We start from the raw sequence: 27,898 nt of genomic DNA, 5'->3' as shown, positions 1-27,898 counted from the left end.
GAGGGCAGCTGCTGCGCTCAAGAGCGTCACTCACCACGTCGGCGTTACCCAAGTCCAGCGTGTCCCACATAAAACCCTGCGGCAGGGAGTAGGGCTCCTGACGCACGTTGTCTTTGTCTGCTTCAATCGCCCCGTGAGAGGTTATGACTTCATCTGGGGAGGCGCAGAGGAGAAAAGAGACAGACAAAAAGAGAATATTCAATGACGAAGTATTCTGATGGTCCACATGGTCTGTCCCAGAAAACGAAATCATTTCTAGGGGACTTGGGTTTCATTTCATCAACGAAAATATGCTATTATTTCAGCTACTTCCTGAGTGAGACAGGGTAGCTAGGTAGTGGGGAAGGCTATCTCACCAATTAAACAAAAGGAGCAATCGTTTCTCATGCAATGACAAGGTGTGTATTATGACAGGACTATGACTTCTCAGCCTCAACCCCCAGATGACAGATCTGCCACAGTGGACAGCTTAGGTCCAATGACAGCCTGGAAACGCTCTCTTCCTACTCTGCATTTCAAAACCCTGGGGTGGGTTGGGGGCGGGGAGGGCTACAGTGACCTCTGACCCTTCCCAGCAACACCTACAACTAATTTTGGGACTGCTGACAGTGCAGCTGAAGTCATCCACATCTCCAGTGACCTCCACAAAGGTGCCCTTTTCCTCCCCCACAGCTTCCCACTGTGACTGGCATAGAACCCAGGCCCTTGTCTGTGGCTGATCCCACCTGGCCGCCCACCTGGCCTTGCTCTCCAGCTTCATCCATGCTGATCCCCCCACAGCCAGCTCCAGCTTGTGGCGTCTGGGGTTTCCCTCGGCTCTCACAGCCCTTCCCCTGCTCTCCGTGCTTGAGTGTTTGCAGATATAAGCTTACACATCACTTTCACACAGCATCTTTCTCTGATTAAACCTTTTCCCTACCTGGAGGCTGCCCTGCCCTCCCTCCATCCCCACCTGGCCGCCATTTTTATCCTACTTTCCCATCACGGTTTCCCCGGCATGTTCCCCAGTGCCTGGCACTGAACAACAGACACTCAACACTGATCTGCTATTACTCAGCCATAAAAATGAAGGCGATCTTGCCAATGTTGACCCTGAAGACATTATGTGAAGTGAATTAGGTCAGAGAGAGAAAGACAAATACTGTATGATTTCACTTATACATAGAATCTAAAAAAACCCCCAAAATTCTGAATTCCTAGACACAGAGAACAGTCTAGTGGTTGGCAAAGGTGGGGGTGGGGGAGGGTGTGAAATGGGTGAAGGGGCTCAAAGGACACAAACTTCTAGTTATAAAGCAAGTAAGTCCTGAGGACCTAATACAAGCATGGCGGTCACATTTAATAATACCATACTGCATATCTGAAAAGTTGCTAAGACAGTAGATCTTAAAAGTCCTTATTACAAGAAACAGATTCTGTAAGTCGGTGTGGTGAGGGATGGTAACTAGACCTGCGTGGAGGGGTCATCTCACAATGTCTATAAACATGTTTGACACCTAAAACTAATGAAGTGCTCTATGTCACTGATACCTCAAAGAAGAAATACATAAACAACCAGGAAAAAAAAAAAAAAAAGAAACAGTTATCTGCTAAATAAATGACCCTCAGGTACAGGTTTTGGCCTCACCTTTTTACAGGTGGAAGCCACAGGGGCTCTACCAGCTCCAAGGGTCTTGCTTCTCATTCTTTCTAGCCCCTGACTTTGTCGGTCACTACTGCTGCACCAGCTCACCCCCGTATAATACCTTAGGCTTCGTCAAGTCAGCCAGAGTGGCCAGATTCTCAGCTGCTCCCAGAGTCCCTTCAGGATGTCTGCCTAGAGCTTGACTCCCCACCAGACACTGGGGACAACCTCAGGCCGTCTTGCCCCCCCCACCCCTCCCCCGCTAACCTTGCTGGTGCCTTAACTCAGGTGCAAATGGGCATCCAAGGAAGTGGGGGGAAACCTGCAGGGATTTAGGGGACAGGCCAAAATGTGGTGTACCCCGGCTATCTTCCCAAAGATGTATTCTGATGTTAGGAGGCAGCCTGCCTGTCCCCGGGGCCAGGAACTGAAAGCCAGCAGCAGCTTGCCAAGGAGCATTCGGCTAAACCCAATATATCCAGATCAATAGACCCATATCCCTTTCGCTAATGGTCACTCAATTCAATGGCATTTAAAATCCTATAAATTCTTTCTAGAGAGCCTTCCTCCAGGACCAAACACATGTATTTCTAGAGCCTGAAGGAAAAGACAAGGGAGGAGAATCGCTCTCCCCGATCTTTCACACTCCCGAGCCCGTGCTTTTTCCAGATGAGTGGAGCAGACATGGCTGGGAGAAGAGCGGGAACTTCAGAAAGGTTGAAAATCAGTATTTGAGGGCACAGACAAGGATTGTCCCTGGATTTTTATGCGATAAAACAGATTATTTGTACATAACTGGACTATTAAGAGATCTGGATGACAATCATTTCTCTCTCACGGATTCTGGAACCTGAATACTCAAGAAAGAAGAACAGAGAAATAATTATAATCTATTTTCAAAGGAGGACAATAGAAAACAGCAGGTTTAGCTTCTAATGCCATCATAAACATTTTTAGTGCATTTATATCGCCTTTTCTATTGTGAAAAGGGGAAAAGCTAAATGATGTTTATAGAAACTTAGGAGGCACAAGTCTGAGTAGAACATGAGGGCCTAGGCTCCGTGCTGAGGCGAGAGGCCAGCTGCCAAGAACCCCCACGTGCCTGCGGTGCCCCCAGAGTGCCCACGATGGCCCCGTAGCCCTTACTGCACTGTAGTGGTCTTGCCTGCTAGGATTTCACACCGGCGCTCAGGGAGCAGGATCTTAGCGTCAAACAGCACGAAATTTTCCATTTCCATTTCTGTGTGTCTAGGAATTCAGAATTTTTTTTCTTTTCTTTTTTTTTTTTAGATTCTACATATAAGTGCAATCATACAGTATTTGTCTTTCTCTCTCTGACCTAATTCACTTCACATAATGCCTTCAGGGTCACCAATGAGTGGCAAGATCTCCTTCTTTTTTATGGCTGAGTAATAGTTAGCAGATCAGTGTTGAGTGTCTGTTGTTCAGTGCCAGGCACTGGGGAACATGCCGGGGAAACCGTGATGGGAAAGTAGGATAAAAATGGCGGCCAGGTGGGGATGGAGGGAGGGCAGGGCAGCCTCCAGGTAGGGAAAAGGTTTAATCAGGGAAAGATGCTGTATGAAAGTGATGTGTAAGCTTGTATTTGCAAACACTCAAGCATATTTTCCATCTCAAGGCCAATATCCTATGTCTTTTAGAATAAGTGAGATGTGAGACTGCTAAAAATTTATGTATAGGAAAAACAATTCCATGAAGCTCAGGACCAAAAAAGGTACTGAGACTCTGTCTTTTATGTGTATTTTTAATAGACTAAGGTTTCAAGTGGGAGAAGCTGATTTTTTTTACAGAAAGAGGAATTAGACTCTAAAACTGTGTCTACTGAAAGCCAGTGTCACTACCCAATATTTCTATTTTAAGAAGAAAAACAGGACTTTTGTGTATATTGCTAATCTGTGGTAAAACACAAATTATGGAAGTCAATGTGGAAGTCAAGTTTCTTTTGTGGGTTTTTTGTTTGCTTGTTTGTTGTTAATCCAGCTGTTTTGGGGGGTGGGGGGAGAAGAAAGGCGGAAAAGCTTACTTAGTTTGGGTACCGGCTGTGTGTCCCAAAACTGGTATCTGTGTTTGGCAGCTTCATCGATGCTCCTGGCAGGGCCTTGGCATGCAGACAACAGCTCCATGGCTCTCTGGATATCCTGCAACTTCTGCATCGGGATGGTGGGATTCTAGAACAGCAAAGACACACAGACACAAAAATGAGGAAGCCGCCACCCGCTCCCAAACCTGGGCCAAACACACGTGCCATCTGCCCTGGAGACCACAACACCAAAAACCAACCCCCTTCCTCTAAGTCTGGTTGGGGACCCGGCTCAAGGAGGCTAACGTATTAAAATAGAAGCAAACACATTACGTTAAGGGTAACAATAACACAGGAGTTTTCACGGGGCTTTGGTAGTTTTGGGAAATCTGAAGTAAAGCCAACCACCCACCCCGGTTCAGGGTCCCCCCCATCTGCAGAGGGTCCTCACTCGCACTCATCTGGGTGGAGGAGCAGAAAGGAGGGACATGCACACAAGCCTTATGACCGACCACAGCAGCCTGTCAGGCACACCCTCCGGTTCACAGCTAGGGTTGAGGCCCTCAGCAGCAATGTGGGGCCAAAGGAAATCACTGCTAGAATGGAAACGAGGCAGGCAAGGGAAATTTTAGTTCATTAAAAAAAAAAAAAACAAGAGGAAGGAAGGAAGGAAAAGAAAGAAATGAAAAGGGAAGGGAGGAGGGAGGGTAGGGTAGGGAGAAGGGAAGGGATAGTAAGATTAGGAAATGGAAGGGAAGGGAATAGAGAGGAAGAAGGAAGGGAAGGAAAGAGGGAAGGGAAGGGAAGAGGAAAGGAAAGGTGGAAGGGAAGGGAAAACGAAATGGAAGGGAAGAGAGAAAGGAAGAAAGGTAAACTGAGTGCTGAGCTGTGAAGAAGTTAATCAAGAATGGAAATCTCTAAGTGTGCCTTGCACCAGGACCACACCCTGCCTTCTCGCAGCTCCCATGCTCCTCCAGAGACAAACCTCCCGACGAGAACAGTTTCTTCTGTGAGTTTAGATCTTTGGCAACCGCAGCCTCTTTTCCCCACGCCAAGTGTTGGAAACTAACCTTTTTTCAGGAAAACATATTCTCAGTCTGGAAAACTGACAATACCTTTCAAATCTCAAGTTCCTTCCTCGAAGCCAATATTTCTCTTATCTCTGAAGATTCCCCAGCTCTTTTTTTGGAAAGTCCCTAAGATAATGTAATCCCACATGGAAAGTGAGCCTACACTTTCCACTTAGGGCTGAACGGGAAAATCAACTTTTTTCAGTGTATCAAATTATTAGTTTTAGAATTTGGATGTCACACAAAGAATGCCCTTCACTGTCATTCAGAGGTGGTTAACAAGAATTTCAGAGCCCTTTGCTATTCCTGTGTGCCAACACACCTGGGGCACCAAAGAAAGCTACCACGGATCCTTGCTGGTTTATTAATAGTAGCTCTGGACTTCTGGTCAACCTCAAATCTGCCATCTGTGGTCTGGAGCCAATCCTCTAACTTGAGAAGCTTTACCTATACCACACACTACAAATCAGGGTTTACTTAATATACACCTCCCTGTGTTTGCTTTATCATTGGGTTTGCTTGGGATTCTTGCTTGGGTCTCTTCTGAACCTCCAACATACAGTAACCGATTTCCAGCAAAATGAAATTTACATCCATCTGAACCCCTAACGAGGCAATCTATTAGAAGACCTACAGCTTAAACAGGAACTCTGAGCACAGCACATTTCAACTAAGAATGCTTGAGCATGTACCCATTTATCTTTAAAAAGGCAAATTTGAACCCACAAAACCTACACTAAATTTGTCATGGGGATTTTTCTTTCCTAATTCTGGAGTTAAATTCTTGATCACAAATATAACAAACTCTAGCTAGTTTGCAGCAAACATGAATCAGCATCTTTGTTCCAAAGGAGCCAATAATATCCCAACTCTGTGAAGACAGACCTCAGAGTGGTTTCAACCCTAATTAGCCTCGTCGGGCTGACTAGCAGTCTTTCCATAAAACGACCATTCATGACATATTTATATCTGAATGCTCACTATTTTAAGTGCTTTCTTAAAGTGGATACAAGTAAGCACAATTTTCAAATCCATGGTGACAAAGTAGCCAAGAAAATTCGGCTACGATACATTCTTAACCCTATCCGCTCACTTCCCACCACCTTAGCTTCCCACTACCATCTCTAAGTCAGGCGCATCTCTTTTCCTCCACGGAATATTATACTCCAACTGTACTCTGTACCCTTTCCTTTCTAAAATGTAATATCTTGGAAAAATGTCCAAGTCCTCCACCGCTAAGGAGCGTATCATCTTATTCTGGTTCTTGGGTGCAGACTGGAATATTTTCTACACACAATCCAAAGTACTTGATAGTGTTATTTAGAGCTAGCATTTTGTGTAAGGGAAAGAAACTCCAGTTTCAAAAAATGCAATGGAGAAGGGCCCACATTAACACAATCCTGATTTATTCTCAATCGTACAAGAAAACAACGTCTCCACCAGACAATGCTAGCCGCTCCTCCTGCCTTGGCTAGCTCTAGCTTCTTACAAGCGACCAGAAGTAAGGGAAGGGCTCAAAGTGGCTGGGGGTACAGCGAGGGGTGCAAGCTGATGGTGATGGTAGAAGCAATACGGAAGGTCAGAACCGCATATATGCAACACCGCATTTATCCAAGGAAGCGACATCGAGAAATGGGAAAAATGTCTTGCGAGTTGATGGCATACCTTATATGAGTGACCTTGGGGAGGAGGGCCAGTGGATAAGAGTATTTATTACCTGAGAGACGAGCTGAAAAGCGAGGGGACAACACCCCATTTTCTTCTCACCCGACAAGGCAGTCAGGGAAAACTGGGCAAAGTAAGTATCCTCTCAGTGACTCCTGGTCCTTACGTGTGAAACAATTAACAACAAAAACTGCCTGCAAGACCCACTTGGCACGAGACAGTGTCAACTGTGTGCAAGAAAGAAAGAATTCCAAACCTGCACAAGTTGCAGAACATTAGGTAACAGCTGCCATATCGACAATGCTTTAAGGTCACTTAAACAGAAAGGCCCTAACTGTAACCTCCTCACAGCCCCGTGAGCTGGGGCCAGAAGGCATGACTCCCACCCGGCAGCGGCGGAAACTGGCTCATGGAGGGTGGCACCCACACAGCTCGTGAGCTACAGGGCCGGGACCGAGACCATGTTTCCCAGTGCGCCCCCGAGCCCCTCGGCCACACCACGACCCCCAGGACGATGGACGTGACGCTGCAAACATCAGGATCATCCGTGTGCTTCACCACACTTCTAACACCACCCCCGTGCCCTGTGAGCTTCCAGCACGGAGAGGGCCCTGTGCACCCACAAGGCCTGTATTCCCAGCCAGGGTGACCAGGGTCGGCCCCAAGGTGGGGGCAGCTGCCATCCGCTCCACCAGAGCCTCGCAAGACCGGCCGGCCGCCCGCCCTGCCCGTTGGGTCTCGGGTGGGTGTTTCTCCGGCGGGAACTGTCAGGAGCTCCGCCCCACCCTCAGCAGCGCGATGTAAGCATGGCCGCTGGAGCCTGCTGGTCGGATTCAAGGTCGTAAGACTTACCTGTGGCTGCTCCCGTGGGAATCTGCTGCCAGATCGTGGGGTGCTATTCAGGTAATTAGACAGATACCCAGAAAAATTAAAATGTGAATATCTTCTGAACTGAAAGTAATGAAATATTAAGCTTAACTTCAAAACAACAACACACACCTAAGCAGCTCACGCTGACACTGACTTCTAAAACTATAGTCTATGTTCTAATTTGCTCTGAGAAAAAGGAAAAATGCAGGTTGTATCCCCATACACACAAAAACACAGTCTTGTACCTCTTATTTAGGTACCAACATCAGCAGCAGGAAGGCTGTAAAGCCCTCCGGGGACGAGTGCCACCCAGCACAAGGTCACGGCAAAACCCCAGGTACGCCTCCGGCTTGCACATGCAGGAGGAACCACAGAGGCTAAAATAAAACTGGGGTCTCACTTTGGAAGGCTGCTGGATTTTAATCTCCTGGGAATCAGAGGCCGAGTCTGACTTGGTGCCTCCGGAGTTCGGTTTCTCCTTCTTTCTCTTCTGTTTCTTCTTTTTCTTTTTGGCACCCAAATCTCCTCCAGGACTTCTGTTAGGAAAATCACAGAGGATAAAACAAGAACAAAAAAATCATTATAGAAAATTAATCATTGAGAAGAACACAAATTATACCCGGGAGGGAGAAAAAAGAAAACTAGGTTAGGAAGCCTCACATTGTGATTTATAAGGAACATATGTATCTGATCATTCAGGCAACCTAATACATATTTGTACATATTTCCTAAGTGAAAAGAGCTTAAAAATGTCTGTCATGTTAATAAGGTGACTTGTGGAAAGTGCCTAAGGGTGGGGGTTGGTGGCCAGTGGTGCCAGCCCTGTGATCAGAGGGTTGGAACTTCCATTCCCAGCCCCTAACTGCCAGGGAGAAAAGGACGGCAACAGGATGGCCGGTGATTTAATCAGTCGTGCCTGTGCAATGAAGTCTCTACAAAAACCCTGGAAAACAGCGTTTCCCTTGTACAAACTCAGGGAAAGTGGGGCATGGAAGCTCGGTGCCCTTCTCCCACACCTGGCCCTATGCATCTCTTCCACTTGGCCATTCCCTAGTCCTATCCTTTTATGATAAACCAGTCATCTAGTAAAGAAAATGTTCCCATTACTTCCGTGAGCTGTTCCAGCAAATCAATCAAATCTGAGCAAGGGACCGTGGGACCCTCTGATATAAAGCTGGTGGGTCACGAGGACAGGGGATAGCTTGGGTTTGCTTGCGACTGGCCTCTGAAGTGGGGGGTGGTATGTAACGGGAGCAGTCCTGTGGGACCGAGCCTTTGCCCCGGGCAGACCAAATCAGAACGTATCAGAACAGTGTTGAATGAAAATTCTGCCAGTGTCTTGTGAGAAGCCTGCCATCTACACACACATGATGGGGTTAGATCCAGAAACTCAAGATGGGATGTAAAGTGGAAAATGAAATTTAGACAGATGAGAAGTTAACAGGACAAAGAACTCAGAAGAATTATTAGTCTACATGCAGTCACACTGCAGGTTCTCAGATAGCATTCGAGTAGGAAAACTATAGCTAGAATCCGTATTTTATGATGAAAGTCAAGCAGCTTTCCAGCTGAACCACGGCTCTGCTAACCAACTTTTTAGGTAGCCTTTTAAGGGAGAGATACGTGTTGTAAAAAAAATTCCATTACAAACTTCTCTTGGGCACAACAAATCACAAGCTCAACACAACAGAACCGAGGAAACAGCTTCTTTGCAGAAGGGGAAATTTTTCCTTGGTAAATCATTTAACAAGAAGAATTGACAATTAAAAAACCCTATGTGGAAAAAAATGTTCACTGGTAAAACATTTGTCTGAAATTCTTTTGTCATCTTCTGGCTGTCACCCCCTGAGAGAACGGAAGAGACCCCAGGAGATGTGCAATTTCCAGTTACTTGGGTCTACGCTACCACAGTATTCCCAGAAGGGAAGTTGAAATTCAGAGACTGTTACTGCATTATTGCCTGGATGTAAGGAAAAGTGATGGAAACAAACCATTCCACTCTACTGCCCTCAATAAACTGTATCTGCTGTTGGCTACTTTCACTCTTGCCTAATTATCAAATATCTATGCATCACGCAAGACACAAATGTCACCGATATCTATGTATTAACAGCCCTGTAACACTGTCCCCCAGAGGCAACCCATGGTTTTTCTCGTACATATTCTTCCAAATTTCTCCTTCTTCTCTAAGCGCCCCTTCATTTTCACTGTGAATAAGTTTTAAATAAAAATTGAATTTTTTTTAAAGATTTTATTTATTTGAGAGAGAGACAGTGAGAGAGAGCATCATAGAGAGAAGAAGACTCCCCATGGAGCTGGGAGCCCGATGCGGACTCGATCCCGGGACTCCAGGATAATGACCTGAGCCGAAGGCAGTCGGACGTCCAACCAACTGAGCCACCCAGGCGTCCTTAAAAATTGAATCTTAAACATACCATTTGCCAACTCGCTTTTTACCTCCTTCCACTTAACAATGTGTCTTAGATTCCTTCCCATGTCAGGATATAGTGAGCGACTTCATTTCTTTTTAGCAGCTAGACAGCATTCCGTTGTGTAAACACATCATATTTAACCATCCCTACATTAAAAAATGCTGCTGTAGGGGCGCCTGGGTGGCTCCGCCCATTAAGCGTCTGCCTTTGGCTTACGTGACCATCTGGGGTCCTGGGATCAAGCCCCAGGGCAGCTCCCTGCTCAGCATGGAGTCTGTTTCTCTCACCCACCCCACCCCCTGCTTGTACTCTTTCTCTCAAATAAATAAATAAAATCTTTTTTTTTTTAATGCTGTAAAAAAAAAAAAAAATTCTGGCATTTACATCTTTATGCATTCGTGCCAGTAATGTCCAAAGGTGGAAATACTAGGTCATGCACGTTTTTACTTTCAGTAGATAATTAAGATTGCTTTACTAAATACTGTACCAATACCCAGTCCACCAACCTGGTTCCACACATACGGAGCTTAGAAATCACCACTCCATCTTAACAGACTGAAAACCCAACAACTCCTCTTGGATTCATGGGAAAGGCAAGGACACAGGACTAAGACTGGCCCCAAGACGAGCCAGACACTTACGAACACAGGTCATTGCAGCTTCCTCCAGCAAAGCCTCAGGAATGCAAACTACCACAGCAGCTGTACTCAGGTAAGAAAACAGGAGGTGTGACTGCCCAGTGCTGGGGCCTGTGTGTGAACCAGGGGGACCCAGTCCCAGGGGTCTCCCAGACTTTTGTAAGTTTTCCCAGAACAAACAGCAGACAAAAGTCCCCTTGTGCTTCCGGCAGTGGGAGGGGAAGAGGGACCCTTCTGAAATGAGCCAGAGCACTCTGTTCTCAACAAGGCCTGCCCCTAGAAGAAAATGGTCGACCAGAGCCTAACTGACATGGGGAAATACCCAAACCCAGTCCACACAAGAGGGGAGGAGGAAACAGAGGAAACATGAGCAGGTTCAGAGCCCAGAGGCCCAGGCTCAGTAATGGCTGGGAGGGGCCGCAGTGCAGGACCGCAGAACCCCCACGCCCTCACCTCTCATCACCACACCACTGAAGCACCAGCAGCAGCTCCTCTTACCCGGTACCTCATGTCTGGTTATCTGGAAAAAATTATAAGGCGTACTGAGAGGCCAAAAACAAAGCTGGAAAAAAGACCAAGCACCAGAATCAGACAGGGCAGGGATGCTACAACTGTCAGAACAGGAATTCAAAACCGACAGATTAATATCCCAAGGTTTCAAAGGAACAAAACAGATAGCATGAAAGGGCAGACAATGTTAACAGAGAGATAGAAAATCTAAGAGCGAGCCAGAAAGAAATGAAAGAAATAAAAGACACTTTAAGAGAAATGCAAAGGTCCTTTGATGGGCTTATTAGCCGACTGGACACAGCTGAGAAAAGAATCTCTGAGCTTGAAGATACAGCAACGGAAACCACCAAAAGTGGGACACTTAGATGGCTCAGTCAGTTATGCGTCTGTCTCTTGATTTCTGGTTCAGGTCATGATCTCAGCATCGTGGGATCAAACCCCACACGGGGCTCCCCCCACCCCACCCCTTGCACGCAAGCACACATTCTCTCAAAAATGAACAAAAACAAAACGCAACAACAACAAAAGAAATCTCCAAAAGTGAAAAGCTAAGAGAACAGTGATGAAACAGAACAGACTATCCAAAGGCCATGGGACAACTACGCAAGGTATAGCACATGCGTGATGGGAATACCAGAAGGCATAGGAGGAACATAAAAAATATCTGAAATCACGACTGAGAATTTCCCCCAGTGAATGTCAGACACCACACCACAGATCCAGGAAGCTCAGAGAACACCAAGCAGGATGCACGCCAAGAAACACTATGCCTCAGCACAGGCATATCCTTTTCAAACTACAGAGTATCAAAGATTAAAAAAAAAAAAAAAAAATCCTGAAAGAAGCCAGAGGCAAAATATGCTTTTCCTATAAAGGAACAAAGAACAGTAAGTCAATGGGAATGTCAATTCCCCAACTTCTCTGCCAATACTGAAATATCAACATTTTTTTCATCTTGGACAGTCTTTTTCTATTTTTTTTCTTTTTTTTTTTTTTTAAGATTTTATCTACTTGAGAGAGAGAACACGCACACAAGCAGGGAGAAGGGGCAGAAGCAAACTCCCTGCTAAGCAGGGAGCCCGATGATGCAGGCTTGACCCCAGCACCCTGAGATCATGACCTGAGATGAAGGCAGACGCTTAACCACTGAGCCACCCAACTGCCCCTCCATCTCTGACAGACTTATTGGTAGAAAACCCTTACTGCAGATTTAATTTTTCTTTATTTAATCAGGAGCAAGGCTATACATATCTTTCCATATGTTCAATGACCATTTATAATTTTTCCATGAATTGCTCATTCATATCCTTTTTCTGTTACCCATCTCTTAAAAAAATTGACCTGTCGGTGGCCTTTATAAAAGCATGGATAGAACCTACCAGTTGTTAAGTATTTTTACTTTGGCTATTTTCATTTCATTTAATCCTTGCAACGGCTCTGTGAGATACTACTTTATGTCAGTAGTACATTGCCTAGGCTGTTGTCTGTTACTCAAATTGCAAATACTTTATCTGGTTTATTTTTTATGGTATCTTTTCCTACACAGCCATTTACAATTTTGGTGGAGTCTACCATTTAAGAAATTTTCCCTTGTGGCTTTTGGGCTTTTAAATCTTGCTTAGAAAGACCTTCCCTATTGCAAAACCACATCAACATCTTTTTATGTTTTTCCTCTACTAACTTTGTGACTTTTGGAGAATAATATTTAGCTTTCTGACTCCTTCGGAATGAAAGGTATACAGTGTGAAGTGCCCATGCCTCTACTTTTCAGAAACACAGTAAATAGAAGCAGTACCATCACTTGTTAATACCGGGGTCACACTGCAGCACCCAAAGACTGATAAGCAAATTTTGTAAGAGAGGCAGATCTGCCTGATTACTGGACACAATCACATAATGAGGTTCTCTTGTTGCCAGACACTGTTCCAGGCGCAAGCAGTATCAAAACACATCTGAAAATTCTTGGATACTTCTCTCAACAAGAGGTGAGGTCCATTCCCCTCCGCATGAATCTGGGCTGGCTTGTCCCCTGCTCTTTGTGCAGCAGAACTGACCCCATGGGATTCTGGAGGCTTGGTCACAAAAGGCCATGCCTTTTCCACCTGGCTCCCTCAGGATGCTCATTCTGGGGGCAGCCAGGAGCCACGGAAGAGGCCCGAGGGCCTAGAGACTGCCGGGCCAGCACCTAACATCCCCAGCAGGACCAGCTAGGGCCGAGGGAGGGAGCTCGGCTAGACCACCAGCCCCGTGGAGCCTGCACCTACCCAAGAGGCCTGAAGGGAGAACCTGCCTTTCCAACTTCTTACCCACAAAATCTGCAAGTGTAACAAAGTGGCCGCTCTTTTATTTAGGTCACCAGCTCTGGCATGACCTATTACAGAGCAACAGACGGCGGATCAGAAATTGGGGGCCTGATAATGGAGGGCCACTCTAAGAAAACCCGAAAACACAAGGCAACTGCTCCAAGGCCAGGTGACAAGGCCAGGAGGAGACTCAAACAGACAGAGTTTCATGGAATGATTATTTCAGTGAGTGCGTTTATAAAGCTGTTGCCAGCAATAATGTGGAAACCAGAAAATGTACCTAATGAGCTGATGATGATCTAACTGAAAAGATCGCTGGGGAGAGGGCTGAAGCTGCTGGCTTCATCTATAATGAGACAAGAGAGAGATCAACTCCAGAATAAGCTAGTTTCTGAGTAGAAATAAGAGAACAGATACACTCAGCCAGTAATTTGCAGGTTAAAAAATAAGTATTTCTCATCCCAGAGTCTCCAGAAGGCAAAGATTTGCCTATGAAGAAATGGCTTCAGGTGGTGATCTCATGGGCGATGGGACTGAGCCTGCCTCGGGGTTCTAGCTCAGGGGGCATCTGCTTGAGATTCTCTCTCCCTCTCCCCCTGTCCCCCCCCACTCCCTTTCTCTCAAATAGTGAATAAATAAATCTTAAAAAGAAAAAAGAAATGGCCTAAGAACAGAAAGTCACAGCAAGGGTGGAGCGGTAAGCCCTTTGTTAGGATGTTAGGAAGATGGAAGGTGGGGCCTCTGGACCCTTCCAAACAGACAAAGGCCTCAGGTTCTGAAGGATGGGCCTCATCTATCCTCTGGAAACAGCAGAGCTTCTAAGAACCTTTGTCCCACAGCACCTTCACCAGGAGCCTGACAGAAAAGATTATCTGACAGAAGAGAGTTCAGGGTAACTTTTGTCGAACAGAGTGGATTATAAATGGACACGGAGGAAAGCCTGTGACATTTCTAAAAGCATCACACCAGCTTGAAAGGCAGCAGAACAAAGTGAACAGAGGCCTTTGGAACTGCAGCCTTTTATAGGGAGGAAACAGACAAAAAAGGTTACTCACTAGGGCACAAAGTTTTCTTTTGGAAGGATGACTGGAACACCAGAACCAAGAGCCCCAAGGACAGAGTCCAGAGCCACAGATGATAGCTCCCAAGAAGAAGGACTGAGCACGAATCCAGGAGCTGACAACACGTTCCTGGTTGGATTTCAGAACTGCTATGGACCACTGACTGTGTTTTGCGCTCTACTTCCTCCCTCTAGGGCTCTCCTACATCTGTCCACCATTCCACAAGGGTGTGTGGAAAGCAGACAAGGTACATTCTCGGTTCATGGTGTTCAGCAGACCCCAAGAGCCCTCAGCCAGACCTTGACTTTATTTACATGAGATCCCAGACTTCAAGCCTGAACCTAATATCTAAGCCAAAACACAACAAGCCAGGGACTGAGTGAACTGAGGAAGATGATTATAGTTTTTGTGACTCTTGCTTGAAACATTGCTGGTTCTCCAGTGTTTGCTCTTCCAGATTTAAGGAATCAGTTTCTCCTAGGATATCTATGACTTACATAAACATGGTAAAATATTCCTTTGTGAACAAACTGAAGCATTTATTTTTTTCTTCCTTCCCAAACCCTCTAGAATTCAGAAACTCTCAGTGAGTTTTCTTTCTTTGGTGGCAATTATAATTACTTGCATAAGTTCAATAACAATGTGGTCTTAACAGGACACCACTGGAAACACAAGTTATGTTACCAAGGTTTTGACTGGCATGTCATTACTAGAGAGACACACATGGACTCAGATGAGACCAGAGAGTTTTAAGAACTATTAAAGTTGATTCCATGGTGCCAATAGAGCCCCTTGGAAATGCTGGCCTGATACTTAGCTTATAGTTATAGCTTATAGTTTCCATCAACCTTACGAGAGTGAGTAAAGACTATCACTTCCTGGCAGGTGCAGGAAACTTGAGGATATTCTGGGGACCTGAAGAGGAATTCACCCAAATCTACAGGCACTGCAGGCAAATCTGACAGCAAGTGTTTGGCTTGGTTTCTGGCCTTAAGAGGCTATTAAGTTCAATCTGAAATACCTCATAAAAAGTTCCAGCAAAGCAGATTTATAAGAACTTAAAATGTCAATCAGTATTCTTGCTGTGCTTATGCAAAGAATCAGGCCAAGTCTGTTAAAACCAGACTTATTTTATAAACAAATTAGTCTCTGTTTGGCTACTTCTGATGGAAATGAAGATGATTTTATTTTATTTTAAAGATTTTACTTATTTATTTGACAGAAACACAGCGAGAGAGGGAACACAAGCAGGGGGAGTGGGAGAGGGAGAAGCAGGCTCCCCGCTGAGCAGGGAGTCTGATGTGGGGCTTGATCCCAGGACCTTGGGATCATGACCTGAGCCAAAGGCAGAGGCTTAACGACTGAGCCATCCAGGTGCCCCAAGGGTGATTTTAGAGAGAAAAATTATATTTCAATAACACACCTTTGGAGAGGTTAAAGTCTACCTCTGATTGTCTTTAAATGTTTGTTTGCCTAAGCTAGACAACTTGAGGTAAACTTCAGAGAAATTGCCACAAGAGCTCGTGTATAGACATTCTTCTTACCTATTTCTCTGTGGGGATAACAGGACTCCATGCGCATGTGATTATTTTAATAGCTGGACAACAGGATGGACTCCCCAGCTGTGTAACTCAACTATCACCTTGACTGATTCTATGTGGGGGATGGCAAAACCGTTCCTCAAAAGCTGGAGCAGACCCTTGGGGCGCCTGGGTGGCTCAGTGGGTTAAAGCCTCTGCCTTTGGCTTGGGTCATGATCCCAGGGCCCTGGGATTGAGCCCTGCATCGGGCTCTCTGCTCAGCAGGGAGCCTGCTTCCCCCTCTCTCTCTGCCTGCCTCTCTGCCTACTTGTGATCTCTGTCTGTCAAATGACTAAATAAAATCTTAAAAAAACAAAAACAAAAAAAAAGCCAGAGCAGACCCTACTCTATGGGTTAGCTATAGACTTGTGGAGAGAGGGACAGCCCAACGTTCCTCATGACTAAAATCGATGATGCAGTTGGGGATGCCCATATCTCCCAAGAGGAACGCCTCCCACCTGCCGGTGATTCCTTGTAAGTAGGACATTGTTAAAGCCAGATATCAGGCAAGGTGGTTTCCTGATAGTTTTATCCCTTAATCATATTTGTCCCAGGAGCTGCCTCTATCAATGTAGAATTACAAGAAGAGGCTTTTACCTAAGCATACAGCGGCCATCTTTAATTAAACCTGGAACCCACTCACCCTCCTAAATGACGAAACCACATAAATTTGAGAAATAGTCCTTCAAAACTGGATGGCCCTTGATATTTTGAGAGCAACCCAAAGATGAACCTATGCTTTCATTAAAACAGAATGCTGTGTCTGTATTTCAAATTACTCAAAAAATGTAACTGAAGCCACAGAAGATTTAAACAAACACATCACTGCAATAAATGCTCTAGCTCTAGATGCTTTTAGCAGGATCTAAATTTGAGTCCTTCCAAATAGAAATATGCCCTGCTAAGCATTGCTATTACTTCTTGTTCTTTTAAGTTGCTGTTTGACTTTCTGTATTCGTCAAATGGGAGCCTGTGTTATTCACACATGTCTGCAGATGCCTTTGCTGTCTATTTCAGGAGGAACTAGAGAAATGAAGTTCTCCTACCCTGTCAAAGTCTTCCATTCCAAAAACCCTCCATCATCCCTGGTCAGCAGGAAGTAGCTACATAAGAAATGGCTGCAGGGGCACCCGGGTGGCTCAGTGGGTTAAAGCCTCTGCCTTCAGCTCAGGTCATGATCCCAGGGTCCTGGGATCGAGCCCCGCATCGGGCTCTCTGCTCAGCGGGGAGCCTGCTTCCTCCTCTCTCTCTGCCTACTTGTGATCTCTGTCAAATACATAAATAAAATCTTTAAAAAAAAAATGGCTGCGGTCCCTTCTCCTTCCACAGAAATGGAATGGTGTTTTGACAGTGGGGATTTGTAAGCGGACTCCAATTACCTTCCTTTTTACCTCAGTCTTTACTTTCTAACTAATTAAGTTCTTCTTTCCAACTTACCTCTTTTTTTTTTTTTTTAAGATTTTATTTATCTATTTGACAGAGAGAAATCACAAGTAGGCAGAGAGGCAGGCAGAGAGAGAGGAGGAAGCAGGCTCCCTGCCGAGCAGAAAGCCCGATGCGGGGCTCGAACCCAGGACCTGGGATCATGACCTGAGCCAAAGGCAGCGGCTCAACCCACTGAGCCACCCAGGCGCCCCACCAACCTACCTCTTAACCCAGGCAAAAGACCTTCCACACAAAGCATCCCATGACAGGACCCAAAACTACTTCCTCAAGCAATAGGGAACCCCCAGACACCAGCAAGACCCGCAAGGCAATGATCAACCGGACCTTTACTGCCCCTCTCCTGTACCCACCAACCTCTGTCCACATTTTGCTTATATAAACCTGGGAGTATTTTCAGAACTTTGGAAACAGTCTTTTGAGACACTAGTCTGCTGACTTTCTGGTGCTGGCCTCACAGAAATAATTTCTCTTCCTGCTTCACCACCATTCATCTCTCTATCTTTGGATGTTGTCAGCGATGAGCGCCTGACCCTGGTCTGGTTGAGACCCCCGAAACCTGGTGCTTTTGCACCCCTGTGCCCTGGTTACAGCTCCCTTCCCCTGGATGTATGCACTTACAGTTTTGTGACTCACTTACAACCAATCATTCACAACAAGTGTGTCAGCATGTGACTTCCATGTCTAGTGAGGAAAGCAAGCAGCTCCCACGCACTACTTGTGAAACGTTTTCTCCAGACGACCTTGAGACCTGCCCTGCTGGTGAGGCCGCAGGTAGGCGCACTGAGTGAGAAGCTGAGCTGCCACTAATGGCCAACCACCTGAGTGAGCCACCTGGGGGGCTGGGTCTAGTAGAGCCCCGGCTGAGATCTGCAAGCGACCACCTGAGAGACCCCCAGTGAGAAGCTCCTCCAACTGGGCCGTTCCCAAATTCCTAATCCACAGGATCTGTGAGCCTAATAAAACAGATGCTGTTTTTTTACAGAGCAAGTTACTGGAACATAAAGATTTAACAACAAACAAAGCAAAGTCTTGTTTTATGACGCATATTTTTTTAATGAAATAGACAATACACAGATGGCAGGCCCATTTGTGGGTCTTAGAGACAGGGTCTCTAAGCGTGTAGCCTAGTGGCTTGCACAAAGAAAGCCAGTCAATAAGTAGTAGGTACTATTATTATATAGTGAAGCATGTTGTTTCCCCTGCCAGGACACCCTTCCCTCCTTCACTGCCTGGCAAACTGCTTGTCACTCAAGAGTCAGGCCAAGAATCACTTTCTTGGAGAAAGCTTCTGGTTCCTTCCCGAATCTGAATCAGGGGCCGCTAAATCAAAGACTGCCCGGCCATCTGAGGTTCGTTCTCTTCAGCACACTCTAACCTGGTGTTCTTACCTGCTTTTCCCACTACAGTGTATGCCCCTTAGGAACAGAATGACTCCCATTTCTCTGTAAAATGTACAAAATAGTAGAAAAATATGTATCAGTCTCTGATCATCAGGAAGACCAAGCCATGATTAGAAGTTTGGAATTTTCGAAAGAGGGGAGAGGGGCTGGAAATGGAGTCAATGATGGCTCATGCCTACTCATGAAGGCTTCACTAAAATCCCAAATGTCCAGGGTTCAGAGAGCTTCCAGGTTGATGAGTATGTGGGGGTGCTGGGAGGGTGGCGCACGGAGTGGGGGGACAAGGAAGCTCTGTGCCTCCTCCCACATCCCTTGCTCTATGCATCTCTTCCATCTGAATGTGTATCTGTATCCTTTATCCCATTTTTTTTTTTAGATTTTATTTATTTATTTGACAGACGGAGATCACAGAGAAGCAGGCAGAGTGAGAGGAGGAAGCAGGCTCCCTGCTGAGCAGAGAGCCCGATGCGGGGCTCCATCCCAGGACCCTGGGATCATGACCTGAGCTGAAGGCAGAGGCTTTAACCCACTGAGCCACCCAGGCGCCCCCCCTTTATCCCATTTTTAAATAATAAACTGGTAAACACCTATTTTCCTGAGTTTGGGAATTCAAATTAATCAAAGCCGAGGAGGCAGTCATGGTAACCTCCCAATATACAGGCACCCGGGTAGAAGCAGGGGTGATGACGGGTGCTCAGGACTGGCATTTGCAACAGGGGCAGGGCAGTCACGTGGGACTACCCCAGGAAGGCAGTCTGGGAAGTGAGTTATTGCGTAGGGCACCCAGCTGGTGTGGCAGAACTGCCTGGTATGGAAGCCCCCAGTCCCGGAATCCAAGTGCTGTGACAGGGCAGCAGCATGAAGGTGAAGGAGAAACACAGTGGGAAAGCTTGATTTTTCCTACTCAAATGCGTAGTAAACATTATTCATGCTCACTAGTATTTCGGAATCTCCTCTCCTGTGGGTGCTGGAAAATATGAGGCATAAACATCCCCCGCCCCCTTGGAAGTGAGGCGTGGGCAGGCAGTTTGCTTAGCCAGTGGGAGATGAGGACACGTAACAGGTGTCGCTCCCAGGTGGAAACTTGAGAGCCATTACACCTTCCTCTTTGCTGACTATCCTCCCAGCCAACCCCTGCAGCCCTGAGGCAAGATGATGACCATCAGGAGAGGATGGAGCCTCCCACCTAGCTGGGGCCCCACATACCTCGAAGGAGTGGAGGCCCTTGTCTGCACCCACACAGTGTGTGTGGGTGACAGATCCTTGGTGACTTACACAACAGAACTGAGAGGCTTTTTGTGTTAAGCTCAGGATTACTTAAAGTCTACTACCTGATACAAAGCATTAGCCTCTCACCCAACCCCAAGGTCATAAAGGGACTCCTCTTTCTGTCGGTTAGTATGTACTAAAATCAGAAACTTCTCTCAATTTTAAAATGGACAAATCATTCCTCTGTAAAGTCAAAATATGTAAGGTAACTTCCATAGTGAGAAAAACTGCCGAAGAACAGTCCTTCAGACAGAGACTCATAGTTCCCTAGTCCTGGTCCTAAAACAGAAAGTAGTGTACATTTTTGGAGACACATGAAGACCCTGCCAAATGGTACCCCAGTGGTCTAAAAACAGTATGTGTTCCCACCCCAAAATGAGTGGTTTATTTTCATCAGATTGAGCAGAATCAAATTGGACTATTGTGATATTTACATTTAAAATCGTCTGTGGCTAAAGACAACCATAAATATGCAACTAGCAACTGGGCTTAAACAAACACGAGAGCCACACAGCAGAGCTGGAAATACGCCGTGGGCAAGTATGGTTTCGTGAATTCTCTGATTTGGGAGGGCAAGTGTTTCAGGCTTTCCTCCCTCAACACTCCCATGGCTGGCACATTGTGAAACAGTGAGCTTGCTGAACTGTGGTGGCATGATTTATGCCTGTGTGGTGTCAGTGTTGGGGGGGGTGGACAGACAAAAGCTATTCACATTTGCACCCCCAAGGTCTGTAGTGCTTTAATGCCTGACACTAGCAAATTTTTATTTCAAATGGTTGTTGAATGAATGAGTGAATAATTCTCTTGAGATCTCTGGCTCTTGAGATGACTCCAGTCACCTATTGCCAGGTGGCAGAACACTTCTGAAAGCTACAATTCTCCCTATGTGCAGGGTAAACTTACTATGGCCTAGCATCACGTTTTTACTGTGCATCTACTATGTGCTCAATAGTGTGCTGGGAGCAGGGGTGAGTTGGGAAGGGGAGTGGTGGTAACTAAAGTCATCAGGGACATGCCCTAGGCTTCATAACCCAGGAAAATACCCCTGTCCTGCCTCATTCTTTTACTGCCGCTGGTTATGGCTTTCCTAGAAAACACTTCGAGCCCAGGACCTTATAGCTCTTCCATCCAATACACCTAGTTTAAAATATCTCCAGGGGCACCTGGGTGGCTCAATGGGTTAAAGCCTCCACCTTCGGCTCAGGTCATGATCCCAGGGTCCTGGGATCGAGCCCCACATCGGACTCTCTGCTCAGCAGGGAGCCTGCTTCCCCCTCTCTCTCTGCCTGCCTCTCTGCCTACTTGTGATCTCTGTCTGTCAAATAAATAAATGAAATCTTTACAAAAAATAAATAAATAAATAAATAAATAAAATATCTCCAAATTTCCAAGAAGCTTTCATCCAGAGGGATATAAACTGGTAATTTATGACTGGCATGGATGCCTACCCAAATGGATAGAAAGGAAGAATCAGGACCAACAAATAATCCAGATATTTTGGCTCTGTGTCTATCAATCATTTTTTTTCTAAAAAAGATAAACAAACTCATGGAAACTGAAGTTGATACAGAGACAAAAAGTAAATAAAAACACTAGATTATTTCACCAAAATTTCCTTAAATATGCCTACATCACGGATTCCATAACTTCTCAGACACTTATACGATGAAGTTTTCTGTTAATTTGTATCTTGGGGTCTGGTATTACACACCACAACTTCCTCCACTTCCCAATACCATCTTGTTAAAATTATATTATCTTTATTTTGTTATGATGGAGAAACTGGAATCATTTTTGTTAACTCTAGTGCTCAAGGGTTTTTTTTTTGTTGTTTTTCCCCCTTTGCTCTCATGGGCACTAAATTAGCCATCCCCTCCTCCAAACTCCCAGACATACCTGAGAGTATTTTCACATTGAAAAGAAGCAGAAATCCCCCACCCCTAAATGAGGATGAACTACATTTCCATCTCCCAGAAGCCTCCAGCGTACCACTTGGTACATGAGATAATGGTAAATGAGAACACATGGTAAATGAGAACTGACAGGCGGACTTCACACTTGTGGGGATAAGAGTTATCACAAAAGGTAATAAAAGTGTTGGCAAGCATGTAGAGAAATCAGACCCCTCGTACACTGCCAGCAGAAACGCAAAATAGTGTAGGTGCTTTGGAAAACAGTTGGGCAGCTCCTCAAAATGCTAACCATTAAAGCTACCATGCCACTCAGCAATTCCACTCCGAGGTATATACCCAGGAGAAGCAAATACATAGATCCTATCTAGAAGCCTGCACACAGAGGTTCCCAGACGCATCATTTTATAACAGCCAAAAAAGCAGAAACCACCCAAATGCCCACCAACAGATATTCAAATAAAGAAGATGTGTCATATCCGTACCATGGTGTAGGACTCAGCAACAAAAGATGGAGTCCTGACCCACGCTACAACATGGATGAACCCTGAAACCATCAGGCGAAATAAAAGAACCCAATCACTAAAGACCATATACTATAGGATTCCCTTTACACAAAATGTCCAGAGCAGGGAAATCTACAGAGACAGAAAATAGACTAGTGTTTGTCAGGTGCTGGGAGAATGAAGAGTACCGGGGGATGACAGCTAAGGGACCCAGGGTTTCCTTTGGGGATGATGAAATGTCCTAAAATTGATTGTGGGGATGTTCGTACAACTCTGTGAAAATACTACATGCCACAGAATCACACACGTTAAATGGGTGAATTGTAGGGTGTGTGAACTATAGGTCAAAAAAGCTGTTAAAACACTGGCAAGTCCAACTCCTGTCCCTGGAGGTGGTAGGATGATGTCAAGGCCTTTGCAGACCAAGAGCTGGTGATGGTGGCCTGCCTCCTGCAGATCAGGAGGAGTGTATGACACACAGAGATGTCACAGCCCCCGGGTAGTACAGTTGCTGCTGGGCCTCAGGATAATAAAGAAAAATCCCTACTCTTGAAGACTCTTCTTGAAAATCCAATGAAGAATAACTGATTCAGACCCTTAGGACTCAAAAGTAAATCCTGAACCACAGGTTAGCCACGGAACTCACGCAGCCCTCTTATAAAGATCTCTTGGTTCTTTAAGAACAGAAGTTGCACTTCCTACTTCCCCCCAGAATTCATACGAAAGATTCACAGCAGAAAGCCACTCAGTTTTCCTACCCCAGAAAGGACAGGTAATTCTGTCTGTGCCCACCTAGAATCTCTGGCGTATTCAAACCCCATTTATCTTAGAAGGTTAACCAATAAACTCCTTCTCAGTCATGGAAATGGCAAATATTTAATACATACATCCAGCAACTCTGTTCAAAGACATATTTCAAGATTCTATAGACAGGACTATAGCCAAGCAAACATTCTGCAGATGCTCCAGGATAAACAAGTGGGGTAGAGATTGCTAGCTGACTACAAAATCCATCTTCCCTTTCTTTCTGGGCTCACAACCAGACTATGTTTTCCAATTTACTCACCATCAACTATGGCCATGTGACTAAGGTTTAGCCAGTGGATGGGAGTGGGAGTGAGGTCTGCCACTTCCTGCCAGCCCACAGACTCTCTTGGGTGTTCTCCCCACTCCTTCCCACGTGCTGACAGGATGCAGACGTAGGATGAGACAACAGAGAATGGGAGAGCCACATGATGGGAGAAGACTAGGCTCTGATAGAATGAAGGAAAAGTCTTCTTGCCACCCATCTGAACACCTTCACGTGGCTGTTTATGTGACATAAGAAGGAAATTTTCATTCCATTGAGCAAACTGCACATTAGAGCCTACCTGATATAGCAGTTTACCCTATCATAACTAATACATTAATATTAAGGACATCAAAATAATTCAATTTAGGGTATGTGAATCCCCCAAAAAACAATTTTAGATTTCACAGGATTTCACCAGAGATTACTTAGTTCCTCCCAACAAAAACTCTTAATGGTTTGATGTTTTAATTATTTTATAAATTTTTCCCCTTGATTTACTATTTCTGCATAGAAAATGATGGGATTATAGATAAGCTTTGCTATATTTTCACGCATTTTCTAAAGTGTCTATAATAATTACAATGCCTAAAATGGTTAAGAACAAAGACTCCAGGGGCGCCTGGGTGGCTCAGTGGGTTAAGCCTCTGCCTTCCGCCCGAGTCAAGATCTCAGGGTCCTGGGATCGAGCCCCACATCGGGCTCTTTGCTCAGCGGGGAGCCTACTGTCCCCCACCCTCTCTGCCTGCCTCTCTGCCTACTTGTGATCTCGGTCAAATAAATAAATAAAATCTTAAAAAAAAAAAAAAAGAACAGAGATTCCAGAAGAAGGTTCAAGACAGCGGCATAAAAAGATACTGAGCTCACCTCCTCCCACAGACACAACACATCTACATCTATATACAGAAAGGGACCTAGAAACTGGATGAACAGAGCACCACAACAGGAATGCCACCAGGGTAGATAGAAGAGGTAGAGATATGGTCTCACTGAGGGAAAAAACCCCACCATACCCCAGCCATGGAATTCCAATCAGGAAGGGCCCTAGCTATAAGAAAATTTTCCCTAAGGAGCGAGAGATTTGAGCTCCAAACCAGGCAAGGCAACACTTAGATTCTGCGTAGAAGAGATGTGCCCCTAAAATACCTGGCTTTGAAAACCAATGGGGAGTACATTCAAGAAAACTACAGAGTTGTAGGGAAAGGAAAGTCCCTCCTAAAGGGCTTGCACACAGACTCCCTAGACCTGGAAATGAGTGCAAAGCTTCAGATAGAAAAGTACATAGATTATAGGTAAAGGAGACCCATTTATTAATCTGGAGTGCCTCCCAGATAGGCAGGAGGCAGCTGGGCCTCTCTCCAAGGACTGAGACACTGGTGTCAGCAATTTCTGCACTTATTTGGCCGTGCTGATCCTGGCACTAGCAGGTGCCATTTTGGAATTGTTCCTCTAGACTGCTAAAGCCAGGAGGCATGTTCTGCTAAGAGTCCGGCACAGCCCTGTTCCTCCTTGAACCCCACAGCAGACAGGCTGATGACCAGCCTTGCCCAGCAGCAAGCTCCTACCAGTGGAATCCCAGCCACAATATAGGGGTGATGCCCAGTGGACTTGAGAGAACACTGGGTGAACACAGTGAGAACTTCAGCAAAGAGACATAAAACAAAATAAAAAAAAAAAAAAAAAAACAGAGCAGAAGACTACAGTTAACTGAAATGAAAAATACACTAGAGGGAATCAATAGCAGGTGAGAGGTTGCAGAACAGATCTGCAAACTGGAAGACAAGGTAGTGGAAATCACCCAAACTGAAAAGCAAGAAGAAAAAAGAATTTTGAAAAAGGAAGATAGTTTAAGGGACCTCTAGGACAACATCAGGCATACTAACATTTATATTACAGAGGTCCCAGAAGCGGGCGGAGGAAAGCGACAAAATACTTATATGAAAAATAACAGCTGAAAACTTCCCTAACCTGCAAACGGAAACAGACATTGAGGTCCAGGAAGCACAGAGTGTTCCAAAAAAAGATAACCCCAAGGAGATCCACAATAAGACACATTATATTTAACATGTCAAAAATTAAAAAGAGAATCTTAAAAGCAACAGACACAAATCGACTAGTCATATGGAGTCCCATAAGACTGTTAACTCATTTTTTGACAAGCTTTGCAGGCCAGAGGGAGTGGCACAATATATTCAAAGTGCTGAAAGGAAAAAACTTAACAACCAAGAATACTCTACTCAGCAAGATTATCATTCAGAATTAAAGTGAAGATAAAGGGTTTCGCAGAGAAGGAAAAGCTAAAGGGGTTCATCACTGCAGCTTTGTAAGAAATATTAAAGGGGGGCACCTGGGTGGCTCAGTGGGTTAAAGCCTCTGCCTTCAGCTCAGGTCATGATCTCAGGGTCCTGGGATCGAGCACTGTGTCGGGCTCTCTGCTCAGCAGGGAGCCTGCTTCCCTTCCTCTCTCTCTGCCTGCCTCTCTGCCTACTTGTGATCTCTGTCCATCAAATGAATAAATAAAATCTTTAAAAAAAAAAATTAAAGGGACTTCTTAAAGGAAAAAAGAAAAAGCCAAAACTAGAAATAGAAAAATATATGAAAGAAAAAAAATCTCACTGGTAAAGACATGCATATAGTGGTATACAGAACCCGGAAGGTAGTGGATCAATCACTTAAAAGGCTAGTCTGAAGATTAAAAGACAAAAGCAGTAAAATTAATTATATCTACAATGATTAGTTAAGAAATTCACAAAATTAAGAGATGCAAAATATGTTATCAAAAAGATAAAATAAGGGAGTTAAAATGTAGAATGCATCTAAACTTAAACACCAACTTAAAATAGACTGCTATACACATAGTTTGTTATATATGAACCTCACAGTAACCACAAACCAAAACCTATCTAATAAAAATGCGAAAAATAAAGAAAGGAATCCAACCACAAAAGAAAGATCACAAAGAAGAGAGCAAGAAAAGAAACAAACAAGAACTACAAAAACAACCAGGAAACAGTAAACAGAACAGCAATAGATACATACCTATTGATAATTACTTGAGATGTAAATGGACTAAATGCTACAGGAAAAAAGACACAGGGTGACAGAAGAGGTTAAAAAAAAAAAAAAAAATAGGCCCATCTGCATGCTCCCTACAAGAGACTCACTTACAGACTGAAAGTGAAGGGATGGGAAAAGATAGTCCATGCAAACAAAAATGAAAATAAAGCTGGACTAGCAACACTGATATCAGACAAAATATACTTTAAATCAAAGTCTGCCACACAAGACAAAGAAGGCCATTACATAACGATAAAAGGATCAATCCAACAAAAAGATGTAACACTTGTAAATATCTATGCACCCAATATTGGAACACCTAAATACACAAAGCAAGTATTAACAGGCATAAAGGGAGAAACTGTCAGTAATACAATAATAGTAGGGAACTTTAACACTCCACTAAAATCACCCAGACAGAAAACTAAAAAGGACAGTGGCCTTAAACCACATGTTAGACCAGATGGACTTAATGGATATATACAGAACATTCCATCCAAAAACAGAATACACATTCTTCCAGGGGTGTAAAACCTCCAGCTTTGTTTTTGCTCAAGACTGCTTTGACTATCTGAGGTCTTTTGTGGTTCATACAAATTTTAGGACTATTTCTTCTAGTTCTGTGAAAAATACCACTGGAGGGTAAAAATGCCATTGGTATTTTGATAGGGATTGTGTTGAATCTGTAGATTGGGCAATATGGACATTTTAACAATATTAATTCTTCCAATCCATGAGCATGGTATATCTTTTTATTTATTTGTGTCCTCTTCCATCTTCTTCATTAATGTCTTACAGTTTTCAGAGTATAGATCTTTCACCTTCTTGGCTAAACTTACTCCTAGGTATCTTATTCTTTCTCTGTGGAATATTACTCAGACATAAAAAAGAATGAAATTCGTGCCATTTGTGACAACATAGATAGACCTGGAGGGTATATGTTAAGTGAAATTAGTCAGACAAAGACAAGTACTGTATGCTTTATACGTGGAGCCTAAAAAACAAAACAAATGGGGCGCCTGGATGGCTCAGTGGGTTAAAGCCTTTGGCTCAGGTCATGATCCTGGGGTCCTGGGATTGAGCCCCGCGTCGGGCTCTCTGCTCAGCGGGGAGACTGCTTCTTCCTCTATCTGCCTGCCTCTCTGCCTACTTGTCATCTCTGTCAAATAAATTAATAAAATCTTTAAACAACAACAACAACAAAAACCAAACAAACAAAATACAGAGAATAAGCTCATGGTTACAGGGTGGGGGGATGGACAATCTTCCAGTTATAAATAAGGCACAAGGATATAATGTACAGCACAGAGAACACAGCCAATTATATCATAACAACTTTGTATGGTAACAAATGGCAACTAGATTTATTGTGGTGACCATTTTTTGTTGTTGTTTTTTTTTTTAAGATGTTTTATTTATTTATTTGTGAGAGACTAAGCAAGAGAGC

At 44.6% G+C, this 27,898-nt stretch overlaps 1 protein-coding gene across 4 annotated transcripts in view; it reads right to left on the bottom strand.

Moving 5' to 3' along the window:
- NMT2 (N-myristoyltransferase 2) overlaps window positions 1-27,898 on the bottom strand; it is a 65,145-nt gene that overhangs the window by 23,968 nt on the left and 13,279 nt on the right. For 3 of the 4 annotated variants that reach the window (XM_047741136.1, XM_047741137.1, XM_047741134.1), the window contains exons 2-4: window positions 7,671-7,806; window positions 3,669-3,813; window positions 35-153 (exon numbers count right to left, since the gene is read on the bottom strand). In XM_047741136.1, coding sequence (XP_047597092.1) covers window positions 35-153; window positions 3,669-3,813; window positions 7,671-7,806 — 400 coding nt within the window. Of the gene's footprint in view, window positions 1-34; window positions 154-3,668; window positions 3,814-7,252; window positions 7,296-7,670; window positions 7,807-27,898 lie in introns of all 4 variants that reach the window. The other variant, XM_047741135.1, reaches the window with a different exon arrangement.

This window comes from Lutra lutra, chromosome 8 (genome assembly GCF_902655055.1).
Source record: "Lutra lutra chromosome 8, mLutLut1.2, whole genome shotgun sequence".
Lineage (NCBI taxonomy): Eukaryota > Metazoa > Chordata > Mammalia > Carnivora > Mustelidae > Lutra > Lutra lutra.
The sequence above is the reverse complement of the archived record's forward strand: the minus strand, read 5'-3'. Positions and strand labels throughout refer to the sequence as shown.